The following is a 21,053-nucleotide window of genomic DNA, read 5'->3' on the forward strand; positions in this document are numbered from 1 at the left end:
ACATGATGTACTTTTGTATGTTGTAATAAAAGTTATTCAAGGAGTTAATAATGGTTTGTGACTGAGCAATATTCATATTGTGACAGATTGTTATTTTATGTTGTATATAGATATCTTTTAAAGGAGATAAATTGTGGCATGTTTTAGTGTAGGTCACAAACACACATAAACACTTCATGACACAGATCTCATTTAAAATGCCAGAGCTCTGCTCAAGCCAGACAGTTCAGGCTCCGAGTGCCTTTGGAAAAAAAAACTGAAGAATGCATTTAGATACATCAAAAGTAGATGTTAATTGGACATGCTGTGGAGTAATGGATTATTGTTTTGGAAAGCAACTGATTGGACTCAGAAGATTGGGTCCGGTGCTGAAGTCTGTCTGAATGCATTTTGCTGTTCTGAGAGGTTCATGTGGTTTTCTCAAAGAGAAAGGGGGGGATTCAGTTCAACAGTTCTACAGTTCAGCAGCTGGGACTGGAACAGGACAAGCTGGCAAGCTTGTGGGAAAACCCCATTTTGAAGACTGGTTGTGAGTTCTGAGTTCAGCCTGTTCAAAGCCCTTGTGGTCCATACAAGAGGAGATGGCTGGCTGTATAAGGTTTCACCTGAGATAAGAGAAACAAAAAGGTACTCTGTGGTGACCTGGAGGAAAGGTGTTATAATCTGGAAACCCCTGATGGGGCAAGTTTCTTTGGCAAGATACTGAAGTGGCTGATCGGAAAGAATCAGTTTGTGTCCATCGAGCAACTAATCTCTCTCTGAAAACTAACAAGAACCTTCCTGAGTGGTAACAATTTACCTTTTGAGCACCAAAGCCTGGTGATTATTCCTAAGTGTTAAATTCTGTGCACAGTATAAGAATTGCCTGATACCGGTGAACTTGGAGGAGTGAGAAGTGAGATTGGACTGAAGTAAATAACTTTTCTGAACTTACGCACACATTACATACATGTGTGCTTAGAATTAGAAGGGGGTTAAGTTAATAGTAATAAGTTAGAATTTTATCCTGTTTTCATGTTTAAAGATAATTAAAAGCAAATTTTGTTTAGGTAACCATTTCTCTTGGTGAATTTCTATTGCTGCTGGGTTTTGGGGTCCTCAGGGCCCATGACAATATGAATCAGTTGTGCCATGTGAAGCTTACCTACACTGGAACAGCTGTCCATTTGCATGAAATTAAACTATGGTATGCTTGGTGATCTTTGCTCTTCCACCTTCTCAAGACTTCCTTCACATTTAGCTGCACATGTAGAACTAGCCCTTCTAATTTGCAGTTTCATTTTTTTTATTTAGGCTCCACCTACCCCAATGAAGAAAATGAATGCAGTGGAAGAAAGGAGGAAAATGTTTGAGGTATTTTGAGTGCAAAAACAATTCAATAGTTGTGAGTTTCCATGCAGAAAGTCAGAAACTTGCTCTGGTAACTGCAAACTCCAAGTTACTTTGGAATCCCCTAAAATTTTTCAATCAAATCCGCAAGTCCAATTCCTTTGGAAAGATTCATTTGTTTTCTCAACCCATCTTTATGATTTAGTTGGAGGAAGAAATGGGTCCTCTGTTTAAATTAAATCATATAAATTTCGGCAAGCAAGTTATTTGCAAAAGACCTCCTGCCCCACCCCTCCCCCTCATCTTTGTACTTCGGAGAAAAAAAAACACCTGAAACCTTCAAACCTTTCCTCAATTTCTTTCTGACTTTTCCCTCTTTCTCTGACTCCAGCTCGAAGGTGTATCTAAAACTGGAAGCGTTATGACAACCTGTCCTTATTCTATTCTCAACCTGTGTTCATTCTGCTCTATGTCAAGATGAAGGTTGTCTTGCTTGTTTTTTCCAGGAAGCATCTAAAAAGAAAAAACAGGAACAGATTGAACGGGAAAGAAAACAAAGGGAACAGGTATGCCCATGCAAACAAGGCCGAGAATTGGATGCGACTAATCTCCCTGACATTTAAATTGATGTCTATGGACATGCATGTCGGAAAGTTTTAGGCTTTTAAATTTAGACATACATACAACACTCTAATTGGCCCTTTCAGCCCACAAGCCTGTGCTAATCAATTACAGCCCCCAATATGTTTTGAACAGTGGAAGGAAATTGGAGATCCCAGAAAAAACACAAAGGGTGAACACAAACTTTCTACAGACAGAGCAGGATTTGAACCCCGGTCTTCGCGGACACTACAACAGCGTTGCGCTAACTGCTACGCTCACCGTGCCAGTCTTTGTTTTCTGTAAATGAGAATCATGAAAATTGAGTTCCCTCAAAAGATGGGGTGAACCATTGTTATTCTGACCTCCAGTGTTGGTCTTCTCCCAAACAATCACTGCTCTTGAAGGAGCAAACTGCAGCAAATGTCATTTTCTTGCCACTCCCAAGTCTGATTAGCAATGCAAAGAAAGAATGTGAATCTTGGTCACATTGACACATTGCAGAGCTAGATTATATGATACGTAGGGAGAGTTGTTAAGTGAAAAGGTAAATTGAAAGTTTGAACTGGGGATGCTGGCTGTGACAAACTCCAAGTTTTTTTGAGAGATTCTATGAATAGTTTGCCAATTTTTTAAGCTGCAAATTCTTCACCTGACAATTGCCTAAACCTCAGTGGAAGTTACTTCAGTGTTTCTTACTGCTCCTCCCTGAGGACTGAGAAATCTATGGGAAAATGGTAAACATGCCCTCTTTTTTTGTCAAATTAAATCAGTGCAGCAAATGAGTACAGGTACACGATCCTTTATCCAGACACCTAAAATCCAGAAAGCTCCAAATTCCGGCAAGTGGGGACTGGTGGTTGGGGGAGGCGGCCGAGGGACCGGCGGTCGGGGGGGGAGGCGGCCGATGGCTCGGCGGTCGGGGGGGGAGGCGGCCGATGGATCGGCGGTCGTTGGGGGGAGGCGGCCGAGGGACCGGCGGTCTGGGGGGAGGAGGCGGCCGAGGGACCGGCGGTCGGGGGGGAGGAGGCGGCCGAGGGACCGGCGGTCGGGGGGGAGGAGGCGGCCGAGGGACCGGCGGTCGGGGGGGAGGAGGCGGCCGAGGGACCGGCGGTCGGGGGGGAGGAGGCGGCCGAGGGACCGGCGGTCTGGGGGGAGGAGGCGGCCGAGGGACCGGCGGTCGGGGGGGAGGAGGCGGCCGAGGCACCGGCGGTCGGGGTGGGAGGAGGCGGCCGAGGGACCGGCGGTCGGGGGGGAGGAGGCGGCCGAGGGACCGGCGGTCGGGGGGGAGGAGGCGGCCGAGGGACCGGCGGTCGGGGGGGGAGGAGGCGGCCGAGGGACCGGCGGTCGGGGGGGGAAGAGGCGGCCGAGGGACCGGCGGTCGGGGGGGGAGGAGGCGGCCGAGGGACCGGCGGTCGGGGGGGGAGGAGGCGGCCGATGGATCGGCGGTCGTTGGGGGAGGCGGCCGAGGGACTGGCGGTCGGGGGGGAGGAGGCGGCCGAGGGACCGGCGGTCGGGGGGGAGGAGGCGGCCGAGGGACCGGCGGTCGGGGGGGAGGAGGCGGCCGAGGGACCGGCGGTCGGGGGGGAGGAGGCGGCCGAGGGACCGGCGGTCTGGGGGGAGGAGGCGGCCGAGGGACCGGCGGTCGGGGGGAGGAGGCGGCCGAGGGACCGGCGGTCGGGGGGGGAGGAGGCGGCCGAGGGACCGGCGGTCGGGGGGGGAGGAGGCGGCCGAGGGACCGGCGGTCGGGGGGGAGGAGGCGGCCGAGGGACCGGCGGTCGGGGGGGGAGGAGGCGGCCGAGGGACCGGCGGTCGGGGGGGGAGGAGGCGGCCGAGGGACCGGCGGTCGGGGGGGGAGGAGGCGGCCGAGGGACCGGCGGTCGGGGGGGGAGGAGGCGGCCGAGGGACCGGCGGTCGGGGGGGGAGGAGGCGGCCGAGGGACCGGCGGTCGGGGGGGGAGGAGGCGGCCGAGGGACCGGCGGTCGGGGGGGGAGGAGGCGGCCGAGGGACCGGCGGTCGGGGGGGGAGGAGGCGGCCGAGGGACCGGCGGTCGGGGGGGGAGGAGGCGGCCGAGGGACCGGCGGTCGTTGGGGGAGGCGGCCGAGGGACCGGCGGTCGGGGGGGAGGAGGCGGCCGAGGGACCGGCGGTCGGGGGGGAGGAGGCGGCCGAGGGACCGGCGGTCGGGGGGGAGGAGGCGGCCGAGGTACCGGCGGTCGGGGGGGAGGAGGCGGCCGAGGGACCGGCGGTCGGGGGGGAGGAGGCGGCCGAGGGACCGGCGGTCGGGGGGGGAGGAGGCGGCCGAGGGACCGGCGGTCGGGGGGGGAGGAGGCGGCCGAGGGACCGGCGGTCGGGGGGGGAGGAGGCGGCCGAGGGACCGGCGGTCGGGGGGGGGAGGAGGCGGCCGAGGGACCGGCGGTCGGGGGGGAGGAGGCGGCCGAGGGACCGGCGGTCGGGGGGGAGGAGGCGGCCGAGGGACCGGCGGTCGGGGGGGAGGAGGCGGCCGAGGGACCGGCGGTCGGGGGGAGGAGGCGGCCGAGGGACCGGCGGTCGGGGGGGGAGGAGGCGGCCGAGGGACCGGCGGTCGGGGGGGAGGAGGCGGCCGAGGGACCGGCGGTCGGGGGGGGAGGAGGCGGCCGAGGGACCGGCGGTCGGGGGGGGAGGAGGCGGCCGAGGGACCGGCGGTCGGGGGGGGGAGGCGGCCGAGGGTCCGGCGGTCGGGGGGGAGGCGGCCGAGGGACCGGCGGTCGGGGGGGGAGGCGGCCGAGGGACCGGCGGTCGGGGGGGGAGCCGGCCGAGGGACCGGCGGTCGGGGGGGAGGCGGCCGAGGGACCGGCGGTCGGGGGGGAGGCGGCCGAGGGACCGGCGGTCGGTGGGGGAGGCGGCCGAGGGACCGGCGGTCGGGGGGGGAGGCGGCCGAGGGACCGGCGGTCGGGGGGGGAGGCGGCCGAGGGACTGGAAGGGTGGGGGTGGAGGCGGCCGAGGGACTGGAAGGGTGGGGGTGGAGGCGGCCGAGGGACTGGAAGGGTGGGGGTGGAGGCGGCCGAGGGACTGGAAGGGTGGGGGTGGATACGCCAGCACAATTTGGGTGGGCTTTCCGAAATCCGGACCACACTGTCCCCCAAGGGTTCCGGATAAAGGATCGTGTATCTGTACATCAGTTGATCAGCTGCCATTAATACAACAAATCTAGGCAGCAGCTACATTTCAGTAATAGAATTGTTTTCGTCACCCCAGCAAAGTATAGTTGCCATAATTTGAAAAGGGGTAAGCAAGTTATTTAAAAATTAATTTTGAAACATTTTTCCCATATTTCATTACTGATCTCTATTGTTAAGTGCACGAGTGAAAATTTGACGTTTTCCAATTTCTGTTTGTTTTCAGTGATCAATTTTCCCAGATGCTATCTGGCGAACTAGTTTTTTAGTATCTGAAAAGTGTTATTTTTATTCTAAACTCAATAGGATGGTGAAGGATTGATGTGGGAGGCCAGTTTTATTTGCAAACAATTGTTGAATGTTTGTGGGGATTTTAGTTTCCTGGTTGCTTTTTCCTGTTGGAAATACCTGGGCCTGATTGAAGCTTCATTTTGTCCAATGGAGAGAGTAATTTAAAAGATACTGGGTGCCTCACCAAACTTGTGTACTTTCTCAGGAGTATCTGACATGAATCATTTCATTTTAAAAAGATGATTTTTCTGCACCCCCCCAACAGTGTAAATCAATTATTTATGATAAACTATGTTGTTTTGTGCAGATGAATTTGCTGAAAGCTGAGCAGATGAGAAGGATGGAGAAAGATCGGGTGCGTTCACAAGGCAACCTTTGATTTTAAATGACATAATTTTGAAAGTAAAGCTTTGGCGGAGTCCTTAGTTGGCAGTTTCTTTGCTTCTGATGCCATGGCATCCATAGACTAAGATGTTTCTGGGATTTCGGGAACTGAGTTACAGAAAAAGGCTAAACAAGTTAGGACATTTCCTAGAGTGTACAAGAATGAGGGGAGATTTGATATAGGTACACAAAATTATGAGAGGTATAGATAGAATAAATGCAAGGAGGCTTTTTCCTCTGAGAAGATGTGGGTTTAGGGTGAGAGGGGAAAATTTCAAGGGGAGCTTGAGGGGGAACCTTTTTGCATAGAGAGTGGTGGGAGTGTGGAACGAGATGCCAGCTGAAGTGGTGACTGCGGGCCCAATTTTTACATTTAATAGAAAAATAGATACATGGATGGGAGGGTTATGGAGGAATATGGCTTGGGTACACATCAATGGGACTGGGGAGAATAATAGTTTGGACTCATCTACAGAGGCCATATGAGTGGGGCTGAGGAACAGGAAGGGCATGAGAATGCTGATAGGCCTGTATAATTGACTACCCAATAGTCTGAGAGAATTGGAGCAGTAAATCTGTAGGGAGATAGCAGACCGGTGTGTAAGAAACTGAAATTTGTGATAGTAGAAGATTTTAACTTTCTGCACATAAACTGGGACTTTCATATGGTAAAAGGTCTGGATGGGTTGGAGTTTGTCAAATGTGTGCAGGTAAGTTTTGTTCCTCAGCATGTAGAGGTAGTAACAAGAGAAGAGGCATTACTTCTTTTAGGGAACTGGGCATCTCGGTTGGCAGCAATCTGTGTAGGTCCAGTTAATTATGGAGAAGGATAGGTCTGGTCCTCGAGTTGAGGTCTGAATTGGAGAAAGGCCAATTTTGAGGAAATGAGGATGAGTCTTGGAAGAGTCCATTGGAATAAGTTATTTTCTGGCAAAGATGCATCTAGCAGGTAGAAGGCCTTAAAGGAAGAAATTTTGAGAGGGCGTAGATTGCATGTTCCTACCAGGAATAAGGGCAAAGTTAACAGGCAAAGGGAACCTTGGTTTTCAAGGGATATTGGAGAGGTGATTAAGAAAAGATTGGGGATGTATGTGCAGTATAGGCAACAAGGAGCAAATGAGCTATTTGCAGAGAATAGAAAATGTAAGAGTGTGATTTAAAAAGGAAATTAGAAAGGCAAAAAGAAGACATGAAGGTGCTTTGACAGATAACATGAAGGAAAATTCAAAGGGTTTCTACAAGTATATTAAAAGTAAAAGGAGAGTAAGGGGCAAAATTGGACCCCTAGAAAATCAGAGTGGCCAACTATGTGTGGAGCCTTGCGAAATGGAGGAGATCTTGAACAATTTTTTTTTGCATTGATGTTTATGCAGGAAACTGGCATAATGAATAAGGATGGAAGGGAAGCAAATAGAAGTGTCATGGAAAATCTGGAGTTTAAGGAGAAGGAGGTGCTTGCTGACTTGCAACGAATAAAGGTCAACCAATCCCCTGGACCAGTTATGATATTCCCCTGTACCTTGAGGGAGACAAGTGCTGAAATTGCAGGGCCCCTGGTAGATATATTCAAAATGTCGTTAGTCACGGAGGAGGTGCTGGAGGATGGAGAGTAGCTCATGTTGTCCCTCTGTTTCAGAAATGCTCCAAAAGTAAACCAAGCAATTGTAGGCCAGTGAGCCTGATGTCAGTAATATGTAAATTATTTGAAGTATTTCTGGGAGATGGGATATTTAGATATTTGGACTGTCATCAGCTGATTAAGGACAGTTGGTGTGGATTTATGTGTGGTAGATCATGTTTAACAAATCTTGTAGAGTTTTTAGAGGAAGTTACCAAGAAGTTGACAAAGGAAAGGCTGTGGATGTGGTTTATGTGGACTTTAGTCAGGCCTTTGACAAGGTTCCACATGAGAGGTTGGTTCAGAAGGTTAGGACACTAGGTATACATAGAGAGGTGCAAACTGGATTCAAAATTGGCTTGGTGGAAGAAAATAGAGAATGGGGGTGGATGGTTGCTTCTCAGTCTGGAGGTCTGTTGAGTGGTGTGCCTTCGGGATCTGTGTTGGGACCATTATTATTTGTTATCTATATCAATGACCTAGATGATAATGTGGTGAATTGGATCAGCAAGTTTGCTGGTGACACAAAGATAGGAGGCGTCGTGGACTGTGAGGAAAATTTTCAAAGCTTGCAGAGGAATCTGGCCAGCTGAGAAATTGGGCCAGTAAATGGCTGATGGAATTTAATGCAGATAGTGTGAGGTGTTGCACTTTGGAATAGAGAATCAGGGTAGGGTGTACACAGTAAATGGTGGGCCATTGAGGAGTTTGGAGGAGCAAAGACATCTCGTAATACATATACATTGTTCCCTGAAGGTGGTGTCGCATGTGGACAGGGTTGTAAAGAAAGGTTTTGGCATCTTAGCTTTTATAAATCAAAGTATTGAGCATAAAAGTTGGGATGTTATGTTGAAATTATTTAAGTAATTGATGAGGCCACACTTAGAATATTGTGTGCATTTCTGGGTGCCCAGCAGCAGGCAAGGTATCAATAAGATTGAAAGAGTGCAGAGAATATTTACTAAGATGTTACTGGGAAAGATTAAACAGGATAGGACTATACTCTTTGAAATGAAGAAGAATAAGGTGAGACTTGGTAGAGGTTTATAAGATTATGAGGGGTATAGACAGAGTAGACGCAAGTAGGATATTTCCACTTAGATTGGGGGAGATAAATACGAGAGGCCGTAGCTTGAGGCTGAAAGGGGAGAGGTATTAGGGGAACTTTAAGGGAAAGTTATTCACTCAGAGAGTGGTGGGGTGTGGAATGAGCTGCCATTTGATGTAGCGAATGCAGATTCAATTTCAAGTTTTAAAAATAAATTGGGTAAATATATGGATAGGAGTGATCTGGAGGGTTATGGAATAAGAGTAGGTCAGTGGAACTAGCTAGTTTGATTGGTCGGCACAGACCGTGATTGGTCGGCACAGACCGGAAAGGTTGAATGACCTGTTTTCTGTGCTGTAGTATTCTATGGTTCTAACACCAAAGGTGATCCGTTGGGTGTAGTATATCCGTTCCATCTATATAACAACCATCTTGTTCAGGGGAATGTGAAATATTTCCATGTCTCCACAATTTCTGATTGGGAATTCAATGAACAGGTAACTTGCATGTTAAAATAACAAAATTTCAAACATTTTCCTCTGTTTTGGTCTGGTGTGTGCCATCTAAATTTCAACCAATTAAATTTTAAAATGTAGATATTCATTTAAAACAGGCCCTTCCATCCCACAAGCCCATGCCACCCAAATACCCCAATTGAATGACAACCTCGTACGTTTTGAAGGGTGGATGGCAAACGCTGGGAGAACATACAAATTCCATGCAGATATTGCTGGATTTGAACCAAGATCACTGGCGCTGTAAAAGCGTTGAGCTAATTACCATGCTGAAGGCCACCCAGTGATTCTTGAGTTCAAAGTCTCAAGTAGAAGCAGATATATTTTTAAAAAAACACAAAATCGAATGATCAAAGATAAAAATCTGGAATTATATAAAGGAAGAGAAGAACTCAAAAGTAAATTTGACCTTATCTCTACGTATCCTATCAAACAGCAATTGTTGAGGAGTCGGAGTCACTTTGATGAATATTCATGGTGAAAAATCTGGTAAGTTACTGGCTGGACAATTGAAGGGAATTTCAGCTTAAAAAAGATTAACAAGATGCCGATCAGAGATGGTAAAATGACTACAGATCATGTTAATTAAATGAAACGTAGAGAATTTTACTCTAATATTTAGAGCTCTAAATGTAATAATAATTTCAATACAGTGTTGGATTTTTTTAGATCAACTTAACTTTTACACCCCTTCCCAGGATAAGGGTACAAGTCTGGAGGCATCTATCTCTCGGGAGGAAATATCTTTACCTATTTCCTCATTACATTCTAATAAATCTTCAGGACCAGATGGACATCCTGTCGAATTTAATAAATCTTTCTCCAAATGGCTTTTACCTGTTAGGTTCTGTGTTTGATGCCTCATTTAAGGATGAGAAGCTTCCTTCATCTTTTAATGATGCTAGTTTATCCCGTCTTCTGAAAAAAGAGAAGGACCCAACAGAACGTGCATTTTATAGACCTATTTCACTACTTAATGTTGATAAGAAGATTTTATCTAAAGTTCTTGCTCATAGATTAGAAAATATTTTACCATTGATTCAGACCAAACTCGTTTTATTAAAAATCATTTTTCTTATTGTTGCATACATCAATTATTGAATATCTTGTATTTGTCCTCCACCCCAGCAACAGGATTTGGTATTTCACTAGATATTGAGAAAACGTTTGATGGGGTAGAATGGGAATATTTGTTTACTATGTTAGGAAAATTTTACTTTGGTCCAGATTGAATTAAATGGATTAAATTATTATATTCATATCCTATGACTTCATTTCGCTCTAATTCACAGCAATCAGAACTTTTTTGGCTTTATTGGGGAACTCCACAAAGTTGCCCTCTAAGTCCTTTATTTTTTGACTTGGTGTTGGAACCCTTAGCTGTTGCTCTTAGTTAGAGCAGAGATTTTATAGGAATAACTAGAAATGGAGTTGAACATAAAGTATCTTGATATGTGGACAATCTTTTGCTCTTTCTCAAACGCTGGGGTTTCTATACCAAATATATTAAATTTGTTTACCCAAGTTAGCCAGTTTTTGGGTAATAAATTTGCATAAGAGTGAACTATTACAACTAAAGGAATCTTTCAAGATGGTCTAATTTCCCATTTAAAATAGTGACAGACCAATTCAGATATTTAGGAATTACAGTTGCAAGAAGTTATGAAAATCTATTGAAAGAAAATTTTTTGGTATTATTTCATCAGATTCAAGAATTATTATCGGGATGGTCACCCTTATCCATTACAATGATTTGACATATCAATTTGATTAAAATGAACATTTTACCTAAATTTTTGTATCCTCTTCAAGCTTTACCAATCTTCATTCCAAAATAATATTTTGATTCAGTGGATTCATTTAGTTCTTCATAATATGGCAAGAAAAACAATCTTGCATAAATAAAGCTCATCTTCAAAATACGAAACAGAATGGGGTATTATCATTTCTGAATTGTACCTTTTACCATTTGGGCGGTTAATTGTGACATTTTGATAAATTAGTGAACTGCCCTTCTTGGGTAGAAATTGAATTGAATTTCTCAAAACTCATCTATGTTGGCAATTTTGGGTTCCTTTTTACACCTTTTCTAAATTGGCACATAATCCAATAATGAGAAATAGGTTAAGAATATGGACACAATTTAGAAATGTTTTGGCTATAATAGTTTCTCTCTTGCCAGTCCTATTATACATGATCATCTTTTTCTTCCTTCTTTGTTAGATTCGGGGTTTAAAGAATGGTATAGATTAGGTATAAAAAGTTATTTTTATTCAAAAGAATTTTGCTTCTTTTGAACAATTGAAAGCCAAATTTAAACTTCCTAATCGGTCAAAGCTTTCTGATTTGACTCGAATTTCAGAAAAAAATTTTTGATTTGCAGTTCTCCCAGCGTGGATTGATATCAATTATTTATAATAATTTATTAGATTTATGAACAGCCTCTGGCTGGAATTAAGATTGATTGGGAATGCGATTTGAATATATCATTTTCAGAACAAGATTGGATTTTCACTCTTAACTTGATTAATGACTCCTCATTTTGTACACGACATTGTTACAATTTAAGGTGGTGCATAGGATACACATGTCCAAAGTCAAATGATCTCATTTTGATGCAGTTGATGATCCACTATGCAGTAGGTATAGAATATTTGAAGCTTCATTGATTCATATGTTTTGGGAGTACCCTAATTTAGAAAAATTTTTGAAAGATTTTTCAAACTTATCAGTGATTCTAAATATTAAATTAGAACTATGCCCTTTCATTGCTTTGTTTGGTTTTTCTTGAGAAGGGGACATATTCTTGACTTCAACCCAAGAGAGAATTTTAGCTTTTACCTCGTTGATAGCTTTACGAGAAATTTTAATGAAATGGAAAGATAACTCTCCACCCACTCATACTCAGTAGTTACATGATATTATGTCCTATTTAAGCTTGCAAAAATTAGATATAAAGTTTAAATTTGACAAGATGTGGGGCGCATTCATAGATTACTATCATAATTGGAAGGTTTAAGAAGTCTGGATGCTCCGGAGACTCTCTGCCTGTTTGGGGGTCGCTGTTTGAACCATATCTGTACAATTCTACAAGTTAACCTTGGTTTGAGGGCAGAGTTAGTCAGGCAATTTTTGTTTTGTTTTTTCTTTTTTTTTGATTAATTAGTTACACATGGGTTTAAATATGGTTTATCATGGATCATATTAATTAAGATAGAATTTACCCTTTGTTTATATAAATGGATTGTTTAATTTTGTCTTATTTATTTTCTATTCAAGATTATACTGGGATATTATGAGAAAGGGATAAACTGTTAAATACCCTAGTTATAGAATTTGATGTCTTAAAGAAACAAGTCAAATAAACAATTATGGATGGGTTTTTGATTTACATTATGTTTAAAATATAATATGCATATGGACATGACATGTTGTTTGTTATATTAGATATAGGAGTTGGGAGGTGATGTTGAGATTGTATAAGACATTGGTGCGGCCTAATTTGGAGTTCTGTGTGCAGTTCTGGTCGCCTAATTATAGGAAGGATATAAACAGAGTGGAGAGAGTGCAGAGAAGGTTTACCAGAATGTTGCCTGGGTTTAAGCATCTGGAGTATGGGGAGAGATTGGACAGATTGGGTCTTTATTCTTTGGAGCGTAGAAGGTTGAGAGGGGATTTGATAGAAGTATTTAAGATTATGAAAGGGATAGACAGAATGGATGTGGATAGACTATTTCCGTTAAGAGGAGGAAAGTTTAAAACAAGAGGACATGAGTTAAGAATTAGGGGCAGAGGTTTAGAGGTAACATGAGGGGGAACTTCTTTACTCAGAGAGTGGTAGACGTATGGAATGAGCTTCCGGGAGAAATAGTGGCGGCGGAGTCAATTGTATTATTTAAGAAAAGGTTGGACAGGTATATGGATGAGAAGAAGATGGAGGGTTATGGGCATTGTGCAGGGAGGTGGGACTAGAAAGGGGTGTTTGGTTCGGTGCGGACTAGAAGGGCCTAATGGCCTGTTTCCGTGCTGTAATTGTTATGTTATGAATTGGTATGTAGGATTTTATATTAAATTCAATAAAAATACATTAAAAAGAAACAAACTCCATCCAAAAAGTGCCGAATTCGTACCTTGGTCTGTAATAGCATTGACTAACACCCATGTTAACTGTGCTGCCCAACCAAGTATTCTATTCTGATACTGGAGTTCAAAGCCTCTTAAGTAGTAGCAGATATATTTTAAAAAAAAACAAAGTAGAATGAGCAAAGAGTGAGGAAAGGATTAGCAAGTCACCCAAAAGAAGCTCAGGGACCTTTTAAAGCGATGAAGCCAAAAAAAGGGTAATTTTTCATTATTGTTCCGTGCATAAACGGGTTCAATCAAGTACCGACAGAACAAAGCGGCAGCGTTTTGCATGGAATGGAGCATGCTGATGAATAATGACTAGCATATCGAATATTACAATTGTAGTCATTTGAAATTTCTTCCTTCCATACATAGGTGGAAAGAATAAACCGAGCTCGAGAACAAGGATGGAGGCATGTGCTTGGTGTTGGTGGTTCTTGGGGGAGTGGGGAACACAAGGTGTGTTTGTATGTTGTATATTAATCTGCTCTTCATGTTCTTAACAGTATTTCCTTTCTCCCTGCTCATTTTTGTCCAATTTGATACAATCATTTCATCCACTTGTCTAGTTTGGTCTGTTTTTGAGGGTTGATAATTACAGTTTAACCTTTTGTTCTAATAAGTTCTGAATGGACTTTCCTCTTCACCACCTTAAAACAAATGAGTTGGACCCACCTTTTTTTTTCTGCTTAATGTGAAAGTGTGGTGGTGTGAGCAGTGGAACAAACACAGCCACCACGTTGAGGGTCGTTAACGACTGTTTTTATTCAAATTCAGCGTGCGCCCCTTTAAGGGCAGCACGAGCTCAGTCACCTGGTGCATTGTGACGTCGTAATCACTGTCCAGGGAAGGGATGCTGGAGTCAGAGACCAAACTCTGACGACGCCATTTCCTCATGGCTGCCCCACCACGTGGCAATACAAGTGGGGCCGGTTTGCCATGAGGATGTGCGGAGGGGACCACAAGGTGCACCACCACAAAAGTGTAATTTTAACAATGATAGGATTAAGGATAGCCTACGGTTTTCACCAACAAATTTACATTCGAGGTATAAGCTCCAGATAAATCCATTCCCATTTTAATTTATGCATGGAAGCCCCCCACCCCACCCTGACATTCTTCAACCCCTAGGGGTCGATATCGACCACTTGGGAGATCCCAACCTTCGATCAAACACTTTGGCTCTGACTCACCTCCTGGATCATTTCTAGTCGTTGTGTGATTTAGCTCCTTAACATGAAATTGCATCAGCAACATCGTTCACACCAGTTCTCGCAATAAAAATCAAGATCTATGATGTTCACACCATCGCTTGCTAGAATGGAAGTGATTTTGGATGTTGCTTTCTCAGCAGGAAGGCATTCCTGCCCATAGTGGCCAAGATAATGTTCATGACTTGATAGAAAAGATTTTGGCAGAGAAAGGCCCATGGAAGCTAGCTTCTGAAGATTGGACTATTGTGGCATGGCAATTTGTGAGGAAAGAACAGGTACTTGACTGGTGATTGGGAATTTAAAGTTACTGTAACTCAGTAACATAATCTGCAAACCAGAAAAAAAACAACCTATAATTTAAATGATGGGTAACCTTCACATCTTAACCAAACCGATTTTCTGCGCTTGAATTGAACATTTTTCCACATTGCTGATCTTTAACAGAAAATGCCGTAAGTGCAACCAATTAATCAAGAATTTTGAAACTTCTGATAATTCAACATGTGCAACTGATGACAGGCTACAATATTTTTTGATAGTTCAGTGATAAATGTACCAAATATTTGAAGACTGCCTTTATGTACGAAATCACTTGAGTTCCTTTGTTCACTGGTTTATATGTGCATTCACCAGGAAGTCTGGATATAGAGCATTTATAAGATAGCTTGATAAGTTTACTGATTTATTATACCCTAAACATGGTTCTGTGAGGCCTGTATCATCAATGGTGAGCTCACCTGAAATAGATGAGCATTCTCTTAACCAATGTACAGACATTCAGTTATTGCTGCTGGATCAATTCAAGATGTTACTAAAACCATCCAGGGCCTCCTGGTTTTCTGTATCTCTTAATCCATAGCTTGGATTTTTGAGACAAAAATCTCTTGAGTTATTATTCTTCTGTCCTGAGCTGTCCCACTGCCATAAAAACAGAAACTGAAATTAGCTCCTTATTTCTGAATACATTGACAGAGAACCAAAGACCATTCATCTGAGTTTGTTATTTTTCATTACACAAAGCAGGTTCCAGTCATTCATTAGGTGCAGAGATGTACGTTAACCATATAACCACTTACAGCATAGAACAGGCCAGTTCGGCCCTACTAGTCCATGCCGTAACAAATCCCCACCCTCCTAGTCCCACTGACCAGCACCCGGTCCATACCCCTCCAGTCCTCTCCTATCCATGTAACGATCCAGTCTTTCCTTAAATGTAACCAATGATCCCGCCTCAACCACGTCTGTCGGAAGCTCATTCCACATCCCCACCACCCTTTGAGTAAAGAAATTTCCCTTCATGTTCCCCTTATAATTTTCCCCCTTCAATCTTAAACCATGCCCTCTAGTTTGAATCGCCCCCACTCTTAATTGAAAAAGCCTATCCACGTTTACTCTGTCTGTCCCTTTTAAAATCTTAAACACCTCTATCAAGTCCCCTCTCAATCTTCTACGCTCCAGAGAAAAAAGCCCCAGTCTGCACAACCTTTCCTTGTAACTCAAACCTTGAAATCCTGTCAACATTCTTGTGAACCTTCTCTGCAGTCTCTCTATTTTGTTTATATCTTTCCTATAATTTGGTGACCAAAACTGTACACAGTACTCCAAATTTGGCCTCACCAATGCCTTGTACAATTTCATCATAACCTCCCTACTCTTGAATTCAATACTCCGATTTATGAAGGCCAACATTCCAAATGCCTTCTTCACCACACCATCTACCTGAGTATCAGCCCTGAGGGTACTATTTACCACAACTTCTAAATCCCTTTGTTGCTCTGCACATCTCAATAGCCTACCATTTAATGCATATGACCTATTTAGATTTGCCTTTCCAAAATGTAACACCTCACACTTATCTGTATTAAATTCCATCAGCCATTTCTCAGCCCACACCTCCAGCCTTCCTAAATCACCTTTTAATCTACGGTAATCTTCCTCACTGTCCACAACACCACCAATCTTTGTATCATCTGCAAACTTGCTTATCCAATTCTCCACTCCTACTTCCAGATTGTTAATATATATATAACAAACAATAGTGGACCCAGGACCGATCCCTGAGGAACTCCACTAGTCACTGGCCTCCAATTGGACAAACAATTTTCTACCACTACTCTGACACCTCCCATCCAACCATTGCTGAATCCATTTCACTACCTCATTTATACCTAATGCCTCCACCTTTTTTCCTAACCTCCTGTGGGGAACTTTGTCAAAAGCTTTACTAAAGTCTAAATAGACAACATCCACAGCTTTCCCTTCATCAACCTTTTTTGTAACCCCCTCGAAAAACTCAATCATGTTTGTCAAGCATGATCTACCCCTGACAAAACCATGCTAATTACTCCCTAGCAATCCCTGTACCTCCAAATAATTGTAAATACCATCCCTCAGAACACTTTCCATCAACTTGTCCACCACAGACGTCCGACTCACGGGCATATAATTCCCAGGTTTACATTTAGACCCTTTCTTAAACAGCGGAACCACATGCGCCACCCTCCAATCCTTTGACACTACCCCCGTGGCCAGTGACATCCTAAATATCTCTGTTAATGACCCCACTATCTGTCCACTAGCCTCCCTGAGTGTCCTTGGGAATATTTTGTCCGGTCCTGGAGATTTATCCACCTTTATCTTTTTCAACATAGCCATCACTACCTCCTTGGTTATCCTTATATGCTTCATTACCTCCCCACTATTTTTCTTTACCTCAACTGGTTCAATATTTTTTTCCCTAGTGAATACCGAGGCAAATAAATCATTCAAAATTTCCCCCATTTCCTCTGACTTCTCACTCAGCCTACCCTCGCTATCTACAAGGGGTCCAATTTTATCCCTCACTAATCTTTTACTTTTAATGTACCTATAGAAACCCTTTAGATTTATTTTTACTCTGTCTGCCAAAGCCTCTTCGTGCCTTTTTTTGGCCTTTCTAATTTCTTTCTTAAGATTTCTTCTAAACTCCTTGTAGTCCTCCTTCAAATTGTCAGCTCTCTGTTCTTTATACCTCTTGTACACCTCCCTTTTTATCCTAACCAAATTTCCAATATTCCTCGAAAACCAAGCCTCCCTATGACTTCCAGCCTTTCCTTTAATCCTCACTGGGACATAACTACTCTGTACCCTCAAAATTTCTTTTTTGAATATCCTCCATTTCTCATTTATACCCTCACCTGAAAATATCCTGTCCCACTCAATACTCCCCAAATCCCTTCTTATTCCTTCGAAATTTGCTCTGTAACAAAGCACTTTTATCAATTTGTCATGACGTTGAATGCATTGGAATGTTTTCAAATGCTTGAGTGAGTGTGGAGATGTTCAGTCATGAAAATTTAAAGTTACTGTAACTCAGTTCCATATCTTGAAACAAGATAAAAAACAGAACCTATCATTTAAATGATGGGGAACCTTTGCATCTTAACCAAACCGATCTTCTGTGCTTGAGTTGAACATTTTTCTACATTGCTGATCTTTAACAGAAAATGCCGTAAGTGCAACCAATTAATCAAGAATTTTAAACTTCTGATAATTCAACATGTGCAACTGATCACAGGCTACAATATTTTTTGATGGTTCAGTAATAAATGTAGCAAATATTTGAAGACTGCCTTTATGTACGAAACTATCTTGGTTTGATTTTGTGTTGTTAGAATCTTGCCAAATGTGGCATGATAGGTTGTAAGGAAAACAGAGTTGAAAAATGTGCTGGATTTTTGCTGTGAAAGTAGTTCCGTGGCTGCCAGTTAAGAATGACACTGGGGACATACTGAATTAGGGGGAGGAAGGTGGCTCCACTGATCGGTTGAGCTCTTTCCGAAATGATTACGTGTGATCAAACTTCAGATGACATCTCAGTTTCCTTCTTCATGATTCCTGGGTAACTGTGGCTAATTCAGGAAAGGGCTTGATTCATGCTCCTGCCTGCTTTCCTTCTACCTGATGAAGAGCCCAGAGTCTAAACATTGATCACTCGATGTATGCTGCGTGACCAACTGTGATTCTCCAGCACATTGATCTATTGCATTCAAATTGTTTCACTCTTTCATCATGGTCCTGTTTACTTTTCCTTGCACAAATATCCAATTTGTTTTTGATAGTTAACATTGGAAAGTTTTGGATATTTTTGGCAAGTCAACTTCTGACTCATTGTTTGCAGGTTCCATTCGGTGGTGGCGGAGGTGGAGGGTCAGGAGGTATCTTGCCAGCAGCTAATAAGGGACAATGCTATGAACATTACCATGCTATCCTTGACCACATGCAGCAACAGAAGGAAAACATTAAAGGCTTTGAGGAGAAAAGCACAAAATGGAACATGGAGACACCTCCACGGGATCGTGTTTACAGGTATTTATTTTGCCAGCTAGTTTACCTCTTGAAACCTGTGATCTGAATGCTCTTTTTCTGGGTGAGGGAAGAAACTACTTTTTTGGGGAAAAAAAATTACCATTAGTTTGAGAAAAACTGCTTCTGCAAGCTTTAAATGTATGAAACCTTTTCTGATGCTTTGCTTTCTTTTACGTTTTTGTTTTTACCACATCTGAAATCAGCTCGAATGATGCACATTCAGGGCATAACTTTGAAAGTAGTGTGTTACATAGGAAAGCAGAGCAGTTAGTTAGACCATAGCAAAGTCCTTCAAATAGCTCCAAAAAAATCAATCTTTTTGTGGTATTGATCAGAGAGCAATGTTGACCAAGACCATCGAATTGGTTCCTTTTCATCGAGTGCAATAGTACCTTCATGCAACACAAAATGCAATTTCAGGCAATTAGGACTTCTGTCTAAGGCAGGGATGGCAAACTCAAATTCACAGAGGGCCAAAATTAAAAACTTGGACTAAGTCGTGGGCCAAACTAAATATTTATTGAAAATTTTGAACAACATCTGCATGTTTTCTCTTCTTTCAACATATGTAATGTTAAACTTTTTCTTATTCAAAGAAATGTTTAATAATAGTTTTGGTTAAACTCTTTCCAGAAGAAGCATTAACAAATGAGAAATAAAATATTCAATAAATAATATTTCTCTATAGCCTTTAAGCTCCTTTTAAATGTATTTTTTTTCCACAAGCCAACAAGTCAAAAAAAATAACAACTTGCTTCAATGACAAACAGGTTTGTCTTTTAAAATGATGAACATATAGTTTGCCTCCCACCTGCCTTGAAAGGTCCTGTTTTCTGTCTTTCGTTTGGCCATTTTTCGTAAGGGGTTTATTACATGTGAGTTAGGCGACAGGTCACAGATACAATGAAAGTAAAGAGAGGAGGTGGGGGCGATTAGTGGGCTGACGGGCCGGCGCCAATGCATTTGCAAAGCATTCTGGGATTTGTAGTATTAGCTGTGCGTGCGCTATACTGGCGCGGTGGCCAGCGGGCCAGCTCTAATACAAATTTGATATGATCTTGCGTGCCAAATATAATTATATCACGGGCCAAATTTGGCCTGTGGGCCTGAGTTTGACATGTGTGGTCTAAGGGGTCGTCTGATGGATGATCGCCTTACCAAATTAAAAACCGTGTTAACTTCTGTATTCTGTCCATTCATCAAGCTTCATTTCCTATTGTTATATTTCTCCAAACACATTGCACTCTAATTGAGGTCTTTGAACAAATTTTACAGTGGGATGTCAGTAGCTGCAGGTCCTGGGATCCATAATGGACCAGGATGTCTCCACCAGCTTCCTTATGCAGAAGCAGTCAGAAGAGAAGTGAAAAGACTCGAAAATGTGGCCAAGCAAGCAAATGCCTATAGGTAAGTTGGTGATAGAAATTTTGCTCGATCAGCAATCTAACTTGAAAACCCCTATAACACATTTTGTTTAGGGGAACTCTAGACATATATTTCTTTTTATCACATGCAACATTCATCACTTTTGGAATATCAATCATAGATTGTTTCTAATTGGTGGTTTATCTGAAGTGTAACTTTTTTATGTGAGCAAAGCGAAGCTGTAGAGACTTGATGGATCAGGAATCAACTGGGCAGTGAAATGGTGAATGTTTCTGGTCAAGGCCCATAAGGGAATTTCCTCTTTATTTAAACCTCTCTTAAAGAGTAGGGTATATCTGTGCTTAGGAGAAAAGCATTTTCTTTGGTTATTTTTATGGCCTGTAGCTCCTCTGCTTCTTCAGTAATGCGTATTACTGCACACCCCTCCCATAATCCTCCATTCCCTTCTCATCCATGTAGTCACACTTGTTTGTGCAGCCTGGGAAATATGGCAATTGATCTTTTTTTTAATCCCCAGATTATCTAAAGATTCAAAAACCTTTGTACATTTTCTAAAATATTAAAAACTGCTACAAGTGTTCAAAGAGAGGTACAGCATTAAAATGGGTTCTTTGGCCTGCCGAGTCAATGCTGACCTGTTTGCACATGTTGATCCCATTTTAAATTTTTTTCCCCACTTTCTCTTCAACTCCTGCATTTTACCACAAAGGGTGATTTACAGTGGCAAATTAACCTACCAATATGCACATCTGTTAAATGGGGGAGAAAACCAGATTAAGCCTGAATAGACATAGACAACACTGGAGGTCAAGAGTAAACCTGAATTTCTGGCTCTGTGAGTCAATAGCTCCAATTGCTATGCCAGTCTGTAACATTATAGCTGATATTTCAAGTCTTGAACTTCCATTATCTCTTGGATTAAGGTTTTTTTAAAGATTTTACATGAGAAGTAGGAGGTATTTTGTGCATATTTTCATTTGTGCTAAATAACTGGTTTCTTTAAGGAAGCTTGGTTAATTGAAGCGTTTGCATTTATTTGT

The 21,053-nt window shown here is 43.3% G+C and overlaps 1 protein-coding gene across 17 annotated transcripts in view; it reads left to right on the plus strand.

The window, feature by feature from the left end:
- The window catches only part of nek1 (NIMA-related kinase 1), a 240,341-nt gene that overhangs the window by 67,133 nt on the left and 152,155 nt on the right, over nt 1-21,053 (plus strand). For 13 of the 17 annotated variants that reach the window (XR_011358400.1, XR_011358407.1, XR_011358411.1 and 10 more), the window contains 7 exons: nt 1,294-1,353; nt 1,836-1,895; nt 5,684-5,731; nt 7,134-7,238; nt 13,442-13,525; nt 18,440-18,627; nt 19,903-20,034. Coding sequence is in view for 14 of the 17 variants with exons in the window: in XM_069941511.1 (XP_069797612.1) it covers nt 1,294-1,353; nt 1,836-1,895; nt 5,684-5,731; nt 7,134-7,238; nt 13,442-13,525; nt 18,440-18,627; nt 19,903-20,034 (677 nt within the window). In the remaining 3 variants the exon portion in view is untranslated. The remainder of the gene's footprint in view (nt 1-1,293; nt 1,354-1,835; nt 1,896-5,683; nt 5,732-7,133; nt 7,239-13,441; nt 13,526-18,439; nt 18,628-19,902; nt 20,035-21,053) is intronic. The other 4 variants (XM_069941582.1, XM_069941627.1, XM_069941637.1 and 1 more) reach the window with 2 other exon arrangements.

Source organism: Narcine bancroftii, chromosome 1 (genome assembly GCF_036971445.1).
Source record: "Narcine bancroftii isolate sNarBan1 chromosome 1, sNarBan1.hap1, whole genome shotgun sequence".
NCBI lineage: Eukaryota > Metazoa > Chordata > Chondrichthyes > Torpediniformes > Narcinidae > Narcine > Narcine bancroftii.